Source organism: Scyliorhinus torazame, chromosome 4 (assembly GCF_047496885.1).
Source record: "Scyliorhinus torazame isolate Kashiwa2021f chromosome 4, sScyTor2.1, whole genome shotgun sequence".
In the NCBI taxonomy this organism is placed as follows: Eukaryota; Metazoa; Chordata; class Chondrichthyes; order Carcharhiniformes; family Scyliorhinidae; genus Scyliorhinus; species Scyliorhinus torazame.
In genome coordinates, this window is record NC_092710.1 from 355,619,146 (window position 1) to 355,633,682 (window position 14,537).

A 14,537-nucleotide genomic window follows, 5' to 3' on the forward strand; every position below is an offset into this window, starting at 1 on the left:
CGAGAGTTAGAGCCACCATGCTGAACCTCATCATGATATCGAGCGTTAGAGCCATAATGCTGAACCTTATCATGATCGAGAGTTAGAGCCATAATGCTGAACCTCATCATGATCGAGAGTTAGAGCCACAATGCTGAACCTCATCATGATCGAGAGTTAGAGCCACAAAGCTGAACCTCATCATGATCGAGAGTTAGAGCCACAATACTGAACCTCATCATGATCGAGAGTTAGAGCCACAATGCTGAACCTCATCATGATATCGAGAGTTAGAGCCATAATGCTGAACCTCATCATGATCGAGAGTTAGAGCCATAATGCTGAACCTTATCATGATATCAGAGTTAGAGCCATAATGCTGAACCTCATCATGATCGAGAGTTAGAGCCACAATGCTGAACCTCATCATGATCGAGAGTTAGAGCCACAATGCTGAACCTCATCATGATCGAGAGTTAGAGCCATAATGCTGAACCTTATCATGATCGAGAGTTAGAGACATAATGCTGAACCTCATCATGATCGAGAGTTAGAGCCACAATGCTGAACCTCATCATGATCGAGAGTTAGAGCCATAATGCTGAACCTTATGATGATCGCGAGTTGGAGCCATAATGCTGAACCTCATCATGATCGAGAGTTAGAGCCATAATGCTGAACTTCATCATGAAATCAGAGTTAGAGACATAATGCTGAACCTCATCATGATCGAGAGTTAGAGCCATAATGCTGAACCTCATCATGATCGAGAGTTAGAGCCACAATGCTGAACCTCATCATGATCGAGAGTTAGAGCCATAATGCTGAACCTTATCATGATCGAGAGTTAGAGCCACAATGCTGAACCTCATCATGATCGAGAGTTAGAGCCATAATGCTGAACCTCATCATGATCGAGAGTTAGAGCCATAATGCTGAACCTCATCATGATCGAGAGTTAGAGCCACAATGCTGAACCTCATCATGATCGAGAGTTAGAGCCATAATGCTGAACCTCATCATGATCGAGAGTTAGAGCCATAATGCTGAACCTCATCATGATCGAGAGTTAGAGCCATAATGCTGAACCTCATCATGATCGAGAGTTAGAGCCACAATGCTGAACCTCATCATGATCGAGAGTTAGAGCCATAATGCTGAACCTCATCATGATATTGAGAGTCAGAGCCATTGGGTTGCTGTCTTACCACTACCCTAACTGCATGCAGAAGTCACTCAAAACTAACATAAAGTTATGTCTCCTGCCTGCACCTGGAGACCTTGAGCTATTGAGGATACATTGTACACGTTGTCCTGTGGAGCGTTATCAGTGGCTGTTAAAATACTCCCCAGAAATAACCACGTCTGGGTCCCATTCAATGAGGTTGTTTATACAGTTTGTAACTTAATCCAGCAAATGATTGTTCAGGAATGTGGCTAGTTCAGCTGAAAACCATTTTGTGTCTTTTTTGTATTGCCAGCTCAGCAAACAGCCATTTTATATCTTTTCTGATATTAGTAATTCTTAGGTTACAAAATTACAAGCATTGTTTATACACTATGTATTCTTACAAATTGTCTCTTATACAGGTATCTAAGCCAATGAGTACCTTTTATCTAGGGCAGCACGGTAGCATTGTGGATAGCACAATTGCTTCACAGCTCCAGGGTCCCAGGTTCAATTCCGGCTTGGGTCACTGTCTGTGCGGAGTCTGCACATCCTCCCCGTGTGTGTGTGGGTTCCTCCAGGTGCTCCGGTTTCCTCCCACAGTCCAAAGATGTGCAGGTTGGGTGGATTGGCCATGATAAATTGCCCTTAGTGTCCAAAATTGCCCTTAGTGTTGGGTGGGGTTACTGGGTTACGGGAATAGGGTGGAGGTGTTGACCTTGGGTAGGGTGCTCTTTCCAAGAGCCGGTGCAGACTCGATGGGCTGAATGGCCTCTTGCACTGTAAATTCTATGATCTATGATCTAAAAATCTTCTTTCTAAATCTGACTTCAACTATTGTTTTGCACAAAGAGCTACTGTCTCAGCAGATGGCACAGAGAGTAGGGTCAAACATAATTTTGCAACATAGTTGATTATCCGGTATACATTGTGAAACACAAAATTTTCCCACAACAATCTCGAGAGTTAGAGCAATAATGCTGAACCTTATCATGATCGAGAGTTAGAGCCATAATGATGAACCTTATCATCATATCAAGAGTTGGAGCCATATCAAGAGTTGGAGTCATAATGCTGAACCTTATCAAGACAAGGGGCGAAATTCTCCCCAAACGGTGCGATGTCCGCCGACTGGCGCCCAAAACGGCGCCAATCAGACGGGCATCGCGCCGCCCCAAAGGTGCGGAATGCTCCGCATCTTTGGGGGCCGAGCCCCAACATTGAGGGGCTAGGCCGGCGCCGGAGGGATTTCCACCCCGCCAGCTGGCGGAAACGGCGTTTGGTGCCCCGCCAGCTGGCGCGGAAATGACATGTCGGGGCGGCGCATGCGCGGGAGCGTCAGCGGCCGCTGACAGATTCCCGCGCATGCGCAGTGGGGAGAGTCTCTTCCGCCTCCGCCATGGTGGAGACCGCTGGGGGGTCGGAGAATGACGCCCAAGGTCCCTCATGGCAGACTGGTACAAAAGGTGAAGTCACACAGGATCAGAGGTGAGCTGGCAAGATGGATGCAGAACTGGCAAGGTCATAGAAGGCAGAGAGTAGCAATGGAAGGATGCTTTTCTAATTGGAGGGCTGTGACCAGTGGTCTTCCGCAGGGATCAATGCTGGGACCTTTGCTGTTCGTAGTATATATAAATGATTTGGAGAAAAATGTAACTGGTGTGATTTGTAAGTTTGAGGACGACACAAAGGTTGGTGGAATTGCGGATAGCGATGAGGACTGTCAGAGGATACAGCAGGATTTAGATCGTTTGGAGATTTGGGCGGAGAGATGGCAGATGGAGTTTAATCTGGACAAATGTGAGGTAATGCATTTTGGAAGGTCTAATACAGGTAGGGAATATACAGTGAATGGTAGAACCCTCAAGAATATTGATAGTCAGAGAGGTCTTGATGTACAGGTCCACAGGTCACTGAAAGGGGCAACACAGGTGGAGAAGGCATTCGGCATGCTTGCTTTCATTGGCCGGGGCATTGAGTATAAGAATTGGCAAGTCATGTTGCCGCTGTATAGAACCTTAGTTAGGCCACACTTGGAGTGTTCTCACTCCAAGTTCAATTCTGTTCAATTCTGGTCGCCACACTACCAGAAGGATGTGGAGGCTTTAGAGAGGGTGCAGAGGAGATTTGCCAGGGTGTTGCCTGGTATGGAGGGCATTAGCTATGAGGAGAGGTTAAATAAACTTGGTTTGTTCTCACTGGAACGAAGGAGGTTGAGGGGCGACCTGATAGAGGTCTACAAAATTATGAGGGGCATAGACAGAGTGGAAAGCCAGAGACTTTTCCCCAGGGTAGAGGGGTGAATTACTCGGGTGCACATGTTTAAGGTGCGAGGGGCAAGGTTTAGAGGAGATGTACGTGGCAACGATGAACACTATCACAGTTTGGAGAGTTAGTGCCTTAACGATGAACCTCACCACAGTTTGGAGAGTTAGTGCCTTAACGATGAACACTACCACAGTTTGGAGATTTAGTGCCTTAACGATGAACCTCACCACAGTTTGGAGAGTTAGTGCCTTAACGATGAACCCTACCACAGTTTGGTGAGTTAGTGCCTTAACGCCGAACCTCGCCACAGTTTGGAGAGTTAGTGCCTTAACGATGAACCTCACCACAGTTTGGAGAGTTAGTGCCTTAACCATGAACCTCACCACAGTTCGGAGAGTTAGTGCCTTAACGCTGAACCTCACCACAGTTTGGAGAGTTAGTGCCTTAACGCTGAACCTCACCACTGTTTGGAGAGTAAGTGCCTTAACGATGAACACTACCACAGTTTGGAGAGTTCGTGCCTTAACGATGAACCTCACCACAGTTTGGAGAGTTAGTGCCTTAACGATGAACACTACCACAGTTTGGAGAGTTAGTGCCTTAACGATGAACCTCACCACTGTTTAGAGAGTTAGTGCTTTAATGCTGAACCTCACCACAGTTTGGAGAGTTAGTGCCTGAACGATGAACACGACCACAGTCCGGAGAGTAAGTGCCTTAACGCTGAACCTCACCACAGTTTGGAGAGTTAGTGCTTTAATGCTGAACCTCACCACAGTTTGGAGAGTTAGTGCCTGAACGCTGAACTCTACCACTGTTTGGAGAGTTAATGCCTTTTTTTATGGGCGAGGGTTTAGAGAACCCCAAAGTGTATCATGGTGGTCACCTGACCCACAACTTTAATAGATTGTGGTTATGGGGAGCACACAGACCACTCGACAGGTGTGGCACAGCAGAAATGGAAAAGTATTTTTTAAAGCAAAACAGTTTATTCTATGAACTCAAGTTAACCTTTTTAAAACATACAGTGAACATCTTAGCAACCATCAATTCAAATATAACCGCCAAAGAATACAACACTAAGTAATCCTTAAGCTGTCCTTTTAACATCCATAAGACTTTTAAAAACCTTTAAATAGAAGCACATCAGGTTAAAGTCACTACTGAGAGCAGTTATTAGTTTTAAGTCACCAAAGGATCGATTTACAGTCTTTAGATTACAGAGAGAGAGACTCATACACCTTCTGGCTGTGACTGCAGCTATCCAGCTCTGAAAATGAAACTAAAACACACCCTGCAGCAAACAGCCTAAAACAAAAGTAAAAAGCTGACAGACAGCCCAGCTCCACCCACATTCTGACATCACTGATAAACACCCATTTCTTAAAGGTACATTTCTTAAACACTCATTTCTTAAAGGTACTCTCACATGATACCTTAATGCTGAATTTCACCACAGTTTGGAGTGTTAATGCCTTAACGCACTAACTCTCCAAACTATGGTAGGGTTCATTCTTTAGGAACTAACTCTCCAAGCTGTATAACTGTATAACTCTTGTATGTGGCTCAGAAACCTGGACTTGGTAAACACGCCACCAACTTATCCCATCGGGCAGGAGATCTAAAAGTCTGAGAACACGCACTAATAGGTTCAAAAACAGCTTCTTCCCCGCTGTTACCAGACTCCTGAATGACCCTCTTATGGATTGATCTGATCTCTTCACACATCTTCTCCATTGAGTAGTGCTACACTCCTGTATGCTTCACCTGGTGCCTGTGTCTCTGTATCTACATTGTGTATTTATTTATTTAAATCTTTTATTGGCATTTTCCACATTTATGAACAGTTCCATACATTTTTCTTAACCCCTTTAATTTACTTTATTGGATAGAAAGATTTATCCTGTCCTTCCTTTAATTAACTTTATATACATTTCGCCGCCCTCTGGCTTGGACTATGGTACCTTCCATCCCACCCCCCTCCCCCTCCCTTGCATCCTCCCCTATCCCGCCCCCCCCCCCCCGTCGACTTCGGCTGTGTTCGCTTTGTGATCGGAAAGGGGGGTTGCCCCCCCCCACCGCTTTTCCTTTTTTGTGACTTTCCCACCTTTCTTCTTTCTTCTCCCTCCCTCCCTCCGTCCCTCTGGGTTGCGCTTCCGTTGGTTTCCCATCTATCTAGTTTTTTTCCTTATCTTCCGTCTTTTTCTTCCTCTCTTTCCCATTTTCCTATCTTACTCTTCGTTGCTGGCCTCGAACAGATTTTGGAGCAGGCCGGCAAACTGCTCCCATGCATCTAGGAAGCCCTCCTCCGACCCTCGGATGGTATACTTAATCTTCTCCAGGTGGAGAAATTCCGAGAGGTCAGCGAGCCAGTCTGCAGCTGTGGGTGGTGCTGCCGATCGCCAGCTGAGCAGGATTCTCCGGCGGGCGATTAGGGGAGCGAAAGCGAGGGCGTGGTCTCCTTCCCCATGTGTAACTCTGGCTGCTCCAATACCCTGAAGATTGCCACTATTGGGCATGGCTTCACCCTCACCCCCACAACCTTGGACATTGCCTCGGAGAAGGCTGTCCAGAACCCAGAAAGTTTGGAACAAGCCCAAAACGTGGGTGTGGTTGGCCGGGCCCCTCTGGCACCGCCCACATTTATCCTCCACCTCCGGGAAGAACCTGCTCATTGGGGCTCTAGTCGGGTGCGCTCTGTGCACCACTTTGAGCTGCATTAGGCTGACACATTGTGTAGTTATGTATGTCCTATGTTTTTTCATGTACGGAATGATCTGTCTGGACTGTACGCAGAACAATACTTTTCACTGTACTTCGGTATACATCACAATAAAACAAATGCAAATGTCAACACCTGGGAGACCCTGCACAGAAGATACCTCCTGATTGAAGGGATACAATTCTTCAAGAAAGCAGCACGAGGAGGTTGGGAAAAGGAGCCTGAGAAAAGGAATACCAGTGATCCAGAGTTCAAGGACCGATACCACCTCCTGGAACACCTGTGCAGTTGAAGATGTGACTTTGGGATCGGGCTCATCAGCCATGTAAGGACTCACAGAACCCGTGACCAGTAACACGGAGTTTCTTAGGTGGGCAATCATACTCATTAGCGAGTGATCATCGAAGAAGAAGAAAAATTGGTTAACATTGGTTAAATTTGCTATTGATTCCCAGTTTCAACGTCTTCTTTTTAGTCGAGTGATTTGCAGGTTTCCACTCCACTTAGTCTGGAAAAGTGCTGACTGATAAAACCCTTAAACAGCCCAACTCTCATTTTAAAGTTATGGTCCCTGTTTTTTTTCACTAGAGTAAATAGTTTCTCTTTATCGACCCTATCAACTCATCAAATTATCTTAACCAGGTTCTTCCATCATCTCCTAACCCAGTCTCAGAAACTGGTCCTATTTTAACCTCCTTCGGCCTGCTTTAATTCTGGGGAATGTCTGCTCAACTCTTGATATCTTTTCTTTATGTTGCACAGATTCTTTGTATTGATGAAGCAACTGCCAGTGTGGACCATAAAACCGATCAGCTGCTGCAGGAGACAATACGACAACAATTTGCAGACAAAACGGTTTTGACAATCGCCCACAGGTAAGTTTATCACACGGACATGAAGACATTGTCAAAGCGGGGAGACAGTGAGAGTCCGAGGGGGTGAAGACTTGTTCGATTCTGAGAGTTGGGGAAATAGTGAGGAGGAATTGGGAAAGTAAAGCGAGCAAGAAGTGAGATGGGTGAAGTTGTGGAGCGAGGTGATCCTTGTGAGGCAGATGATATCCAAACCTAATTTGCAGGGTTCACTCAGGCTTGTGGCAGAGCCGGTGTACAGATTTACCTGTGAGCTTTCGGCCATCTCCCTTATCAAAGACTAAAGAACATTTGGATGTAGATCCATTGGTATCCTTAAGTGCTAGTCTGGAAAGGTGAACAGTTCTGGTATTCAATGTTGGCCACTACAATCACGTTATATGTACACATGCATTGTTATTGAGTATTAATGATCTCTCTGCCCAGCATCACTGGATAACGTCTCCTTTGATTCTGTTCCCCACAGGTTGAACACTATAATGGATTCAAACCAAGTATTGGTATTGGATGCTGGCAGGGTGAAGGAGTTTGACTCCCCAACCGTTCTCTCCAGAAACGAGGATTCCTTCTTCTATGGTATCATACATGACACTGAGCAGTAATGGAAGGGCTATGGCATCAACCTGATATGTCCCAGGTGGACTGAAGCTCTCTGTGTCACTCTGGAGATACGATGTATGCTGAATTTTCACATAAGGGTTGGTTTGGGACCGCAGAATGCGCACTGCACCATTTCCATTTCAAACAGAACATGGATAATAAAATGACACAATTTCCAAACTCCAGATAGGAAAGATTGTGAGATCAACAGTTACTTTGCTCAGAGTAGACCTGTATTGTGTACCACTGTTACTCTCACCCTACATCTTTTCACGCACATCCAACCTTTGCCATATCTCCTAATCTACAGTTTCCTGATTCACTCAGTCCCACTCCCAACCTGCATTGTTCGCCACAAATTAATACTCCCTCACAGTCCCTGTCCCATTCTCATTCTCCTCCACACTTCAATATTCCCCCTCAGTCCCTGACCCATTCTCATTCTCCTCCAAACTTCAATATTCCCTCACAGTCCCTGACCCATTCTCATTCTCCTCCAAACTTCAATATTCCCTCACAGCCCCTATCCCATTCTCACTATTCTCCAAACTTCAATATCCCCTCTCAGTCCCAGTCCCATTCTCAATGTGCTCCAAACTTCATTATTCCCTCTCAGTCCCTGTCCCATTCTCACTATTTTCCAAACTTCAATATTCCCTCACAGATCCTGTCCCATTCTCATTCTCCTCCAAACTTCAATATTCCCTCTCAGTCCCTGTCCCATTCTCATTCTCCAAACTTCAATATTCCCTCTCAGTCCCTGTCCCATTCTCATTCTCCTCCAAACTTCAATATTCCCTCTCAGTCCCTGTCCCATTCCACTGTCCTCTAAACTTCAATATTCCCTCTCAGTCCCTTTCCCATTCTCACTGTCCTCCAAACTTCAATATTCCCTCTCAGTCCCTGTCCCATTCTCATTGTCCTCCAAACTTCAATATTCCCTCTCTGTCCCTGTCCCATTCTCACTGTTCTGTACAGTTTAATATTCCCTCTCAGTCCCGTTCTCATTCTCACTCTCCTCCAAACTTCAATATTCCCTCTCTGTCCCTGTCCCATTCTCACTGTCCTCCAAAGTTCAATATTCCCTCTCAGTCCCTGTCCCATTCTCACTGTTCTGTACAGTTTAATATTCCCTCTCAGTCCCGTTCTCATTCTCACTCTCCTCCAAACTTCAATATTCCCTCTCTGTCCCTGTCCCATTCTCATTCTCCTCCAAACTTCAATATTCCCTCTTCTCCTCCAAACTTCAATATTCCCTCTCAGTCCCTGCCCCATTCTCATTCTCCTCCAAACTTCAATATTCCCTCACAGATCCTGTCCCATTCTCATTCTCCTCCAAACTTCAATATTCCCTCTCAGTCCCTGTCCCATTCTCATTCTCCTCCAAACTTCAATATTCCCTCTTCTCCTCCAAACTTCAATATTCCCTCTCAGTCCCTGCCCCATTCTCATTCTCCTCCAAACTTCAATATTCCCTCACAGATCCTGTCCCATTCTCATTCTCCTCCAAACTTCAATATTCCCTCTCAGTCCCTGCCCCATTCTCATTCTCCTCCAAACTTCAATATCCCCTCTCAGTCCCTGTCCCATTCTCATTCTCCTCCAAACTTCAATATTCCCTCTTCTCCTCCAAACTTCAATATTCCCTCTCAGTCCCTGCCCCATTCTCATTCTCCTCCAAACTTCAATATTCCCTCACAGATCCTGTCCCATTCTCATTCTCCTCCAAACTTCAATATTCCCTCTCAGTCCCTGCCCCATTCTCATTCTCCTCCAAACTTCAATATTCCCTCACAGATCCTGTCCCATTCTCATTCTCCTCCAAACTTCAATATTCCCTCTCAGTCCCTGTCCCATTCTCATTCTCCTCCAAACTTCAATATTCCCTCTCAGTCCCTGTCCCATTCTCATTCTCCTCCAAACTTCAATATTCCCTCTCAGTCCCTGTCCCATTCCACTGTCCTCTAAACTTCAATATTCCCTCTCAGTCCCTTTCCCATTCTCACTGTCCTCCAAACTTCAATATTCCCTCTCAGTCCCTGTCCCATTCTCATTGTCCTCCAAACTTCAATATTCCCTCTCTGTCCCTGTCCCATTCTCACTGTTCTGTACAGTTTAATATTCCCTCTCAGTCCCGTTCTCATTCTCACTCTCCTCCAAACTTCAATATTCCCTCTCTGTCCCTGTCCCATTCTCACTGTCCTCCAAAGTTCAATATTCCCTCTCAGTCCCTGTCCCATTCTCACTGTTCTGTACAGTTTAATATTCCCTCTCAGTCCCTGTCCCATTCTCATTCTCCTCCAAACTTCAATATTCCCTCTCAGTCCCTGTCCCATTCTCATTCTCCTCCAAACTTCAATATTCCCTCTCAGTCCGTGTCCCATTCTCACTGTCCTCCAAACTTCAATATTCCCTCTCAGTCCCTGCCCCATTCTCATTCTCCTCCAAACTTCAATATTCCCTCTCAGTCCCTGTCCCATTCTCACTGTCCTCCAAACTTCAATATTCCCTCTCAGTCCCGTTCTCATTCTCACTCTCCTCCAAACTTCAATATTCCCTCTCAGTCCCTGTCCCATTCTCATTCTCCTCCAAACTTCAATATTCCCTCTCAGTCCGTGTCCCATTCTCACTGTCCTCCAAACTTCAATATTCCCTCTCAGTCCCTGCCCCATTCTCATTCTCCTCCAAACTTCAATATTCCCTCTCAGTCCCTGTCCCATTCTCACTGTCCTCCAAACTTCAATATTCCCTCTCAGTCCCTGTCCCATTCTCACTGTCCTCCAAACTTCAATATTCCCTCTCAGTCCCTGTCCCTTTCTCATTCTCCTCCAAACTTCAATATTCCCTCTCAGTCCCTGTCCCATTCTCATTCTCCACCAAACTTCAATATTCCCTCTCAGTCCCTTTCTCATTCTCCTCCAAACTTCAATATTCCCTCTCAGTCCCTGTCCCATTCTCATTCTCCACCAAACTTCAATATTCCCTCTCTGTCCCTGTCCCATTCTCATTCTCCACCAAACTTCAATATTCCCTCTCAGTCCCTGTCCCATTCTCAATGTACTCCAAACTTCAATATTCCCTCTCAGTCCCTGCCCCATTCTCACTATTCTCCAAACCTCAATATTCCCTCACAGTCCCTGTCCCATTCTCATTCTCCTCCAAACTTCAATATTCCCTCGCAGTCCCTGTCCCATTCTCATTCTCCACCAAACTTCAATATTCCCTCGCAGTCCCTGTCCCATTCTCACTGTTCTGTACAGTTTAATATTCCCTCTCAGTCCCATTCTCACTGTCCTCCAAACTTCAATATTCCCTCACAGTCCCTGTCCCATTCTCATTCTCCTCCAAACCTCAATATTCCCTCACAGTCCCTGTCCCATTCTCATTCTCCTCCAAACCTCAATATTCCCTCTCAGTCCCTGTCCCATTCTCAATGTACTCCAAACTTCAATATTCCCTCTCAGTCCCTGTCCCATTCTCATTCTCCTCCAAACTCCAATATTCCCTCTCAGTCCCTGTCCCATTCTCACTATTCTCCAAACTTCAATATTCCCTCTCAGTCCCTGTCCCATTCCCACTGTCCTCCAAACTTCAATATTCCCTCTCAGTCCCTGTCCCATTCTCACTGTCCTCCAAACTTCAATATTCCCTCTCAGTCCCTGTCCCATTCTCATTCTCCTCCAAACTTCAATATTCCCTCTCAGTCCCTGTCCCATTCTCACTGTCCTCCAAACTTCAATATTCCCTCTCAGTCCCTGTCCCATTCTCATTCTCCTCCAAACTTCAATATTTCCTCTCAGTCGCTCTCCCATTCTCACTGTTCTGTACAGTTTAATATTCACACAGACCATGTCCCATTCTCACTGTTCTGTACAGTTTAATATTCCCTCTCAGACCCTGTCCCATTCTCAGTGTTCTGTACAGTTTAATATTCACACAGACCCTGCCCCATTCTCAGTGTTCTGTACAGTTTAATATTCACACAGACCCTGTCCCATTCTCACTGTTCTGTACAGTTTAATATTCATACAGTCCCGGTCCCATTCTCACTGTTCTGTACAGTTTAATATTCACACAGTCCCTGTCCTATTCTCACTGTTCTGTACAGTTTAATATTCACACAGACCCTGTCCCATTCTCACAGTTCTGTACAGTTTAATATTCACACAGTCCCGGTCCCATTCTCACTGTTCTGTACAGTTTAATATTCACACAGACCCTGTCCCATTCTCACAGTTCTGTACAGTTTAATATTCACACAGACCCTGTCCCATTCTCACTGTTCTGTACAGTTTAATATTCACACAGTCCCGGTCCTATTCTCAGTGTTCTGTACAGTTTAATATTCACTTTCAGTCCACCGCCATTTCCTCTGCTAGCTACAGTTTAATATTTTCTCTCTGTCCAATTCTCATTTTGCATTTTTCTTACTGCTCATCTCCCTGGCCACTGGTATGTATACATTTATCTCTGAAGGAACAGTCATATTTGTGCATTTGCTGCTTTCGCACTGTTAGACTTCTGTCTGTTGTGTACTCAGTTGTGTCCCTCTCCATCTCTTTGTCTGTTAAGTCTGTGTTTACGATTGTTTGTATTTTCCATTGTAGTGACATTTGATAATGGTGGTATAGGGGTCCATCTCTGGGGTTTGATCAGTTTGTAGATCACCATTTTTGAGTTTGTTGTCTCTTACAGCGAATTAGTCATGAACTCCATGTACTGCATGAATAAATTGAGGACCATCAAGTGCTCCTTCCTCCTCCTGCCTTTTGACTGGTTTTTGAAATGTTTCGATTGTATTCTAAGTTTTGTTACAGTTTATGATGCAGCTGCTGACTTGAGCCAGCCTAACCTGTGCTGTCTAATATGCAGTCAGTGACAAGGTGGAATTTCTGGAATGTGTACGGGATGGTTTACTGGACCAATACGTTGAGGATCCAACAAGAGAAAAGGTCAACTTTGATTGTGTGTTGTGCAATGAGAAAGGATTAGTTGACAGTCTAGTTGTGAGAGAACCCTTGGGGATGAGTGACCATGATATGATATTATTCTTTATAAAGGTGGATAGTGAGGTACAAAGAAAAGTACAGCACAGGAGCAGACCCTTCGGTCCTCAAAGCCTGCGCATGTTGCCTGTCTAACCTAAAACCTTCTTTACTTCCGAGGTCCCTATTCCTCTATTTCCATCATATTCATGTATTTGCCAAGACGTCACTATCGTAGCTGCTTCCTCCGGCAGAGAATTCCAAGAACCCACTGTAGTGATATCATGGAAGTGTTGTAATTCACCGACTGACCACGAGGGTCTCATTCGTATATAAGTGAATGTTAGAGTCAGGTGACCCCCTCAGATTGGCTAGAGGAAGCTGGGGAGAGGTTGCTTGTGCTTGATCTTACTGTTATTCATATGTTGTTTTGTGTATAGATTACTCACAGTTAATTTTAATAAATCATTTATAGTTTTAGCTACAAGTGTTCTTGTAATATAAATTCGGCCAACCGACAAGAAGATTACATGGTACCATTGCTGGATGGTATTAAACAATGAAAAAAAATCAGCCTGCCACAAGGTCCACAAGAGATTTGAAGATTTTGCAGACTGCAAGAATGGAGTCGTTGACGCCAGCAATGAGTCTCAAATTTCATGGTAATGTGGACAGCAATTGGCGCGTGTTTAAATAACAATTTAATCTATTTTTTCCTGTGGTAAATTTCAAAGATCAATCAGATTTGTGCACGGTAGCGATGCTCCTAACAGCGGTGGGACCCAAAGCAATTGCTGTGTTTAATACGTTTAAATTTGCAAATAATAAAGATAGTAACAAATTTTAACGAAGAAATTTGAAGATTTGATGCACATTTCTGTCCCAGATAGAAAGAAATTCATGAATGCTATGTGATTATATCACATTTACAGGCGACAGGGGAGTCCATAGATCATTTCATCACTGATTTAAAGTTGAAAGCTAAAACCTGTAATTTTTCTGCGGTGGAATCTTCCATGATTCGGGACCAAATTGTGTTTGGTGTGAATAAAAATAAACTGAGGGAACAGCTGTTGAGGGAATCGGAGCTGACTTTGGAACAAACAGTTAAGATTTGTCAGGCTCACAAGCTAACAGCACAGCATTCTAAAATGTTTCTCAGTAATGGCAACGACTTCTCTGAAGAAAACAGTCCGATTACCGCCCTTTTTCCAAAAAGGCGGGAAACCTCCGAAAAACAAAGCGGGCAAGTTGCTGCTGCTAGCACACCAACAAAAGTTTCATATCAGGACAAAATATTTCTGTGTAAAAGATGTGGTCAAAGTCACAAATTAAGGCAGTGCCCGGCGTTTGGCAAGTTTTGTTCCAAAAATAAATCACGTTGCTCAGAATTGTTACTCTCAGCTCAACCCCAGATCAGTCAGTACAGTGGATGACACAGTCTCCAATGATAAAACATCATTGTTTGTTGGAGTAATAACAGAGAAGAAGAATTTTTGGAGACATCAAAAAATTCACCAGCCCTTAAAAAAATGCAAACAGATGCTCCATTTAAAATTAATGCGGTTGATGAGATCAAATGGCTGCTACCACTTGAAGTGAATGGTACAGTAGTCCGGATGAAGTTAGACACTGGTGCCAAAGTCAATTTAATCAGAATGACTAATTTTTAAAATCTAAAAATTCAGCCAATTAGAAGAAATCACAGAAAATCTCAGAGAGATTATAATGGTTAAAGCATTAAATGTTATGGTGCTTGTGACGTGAGTGTGGTGGTAAAGAACACAGTTTATTCCATCTCATTCTGTACTGTGTCCGAGGGCTTGGATTAGGTTATCAGTCCTGTTATCAGGTTATCAGTCCTGTGAAGAATTAGGTCTAGTGCAGTTGGTATATAGCATCCAAAAGTTTGAATCAACAGTCCAACAATTCTGAAAACATTA

At 44.5% G+C, this 14,537-nt stretch overlaps 1 protein-coding gene across 4 annotated transcripts in view; it reads left to right on the top strand.

The window, feature by feature from the left end:
- abcc10 (ATP-binding cassette, sub-family C (CFTR/MRP), member 10) overlaps window positions 1-8,737 on the top strand; it is a 712,922-nt gene extending 704,185 nt beyond the window's left edge. For all 4 annotated transcript variants that reach the window (XM_072500316.1, XM_072500319.1, XM_072500315.1 and 1 more), the window contains exons 21-22: window positions 6,900-7,012; window positions 7,476-8,737. In XM_072500316.1, coding sequence (XP_072356417.1) covers window positions 6,900-7,012; window positions 7,476-7,611 — 249 coding nt within the window. In that variant the 3' untranslated portion in view covers window positions 7,612-8,737. The remainder of the gene's footprint in view (window positions 1-6,899; window positions 7,013-7,475) is intronic.
- The last annotated feature ends 5,800 nt before the right edge of the window (window positions 8,738-14,537 follow it).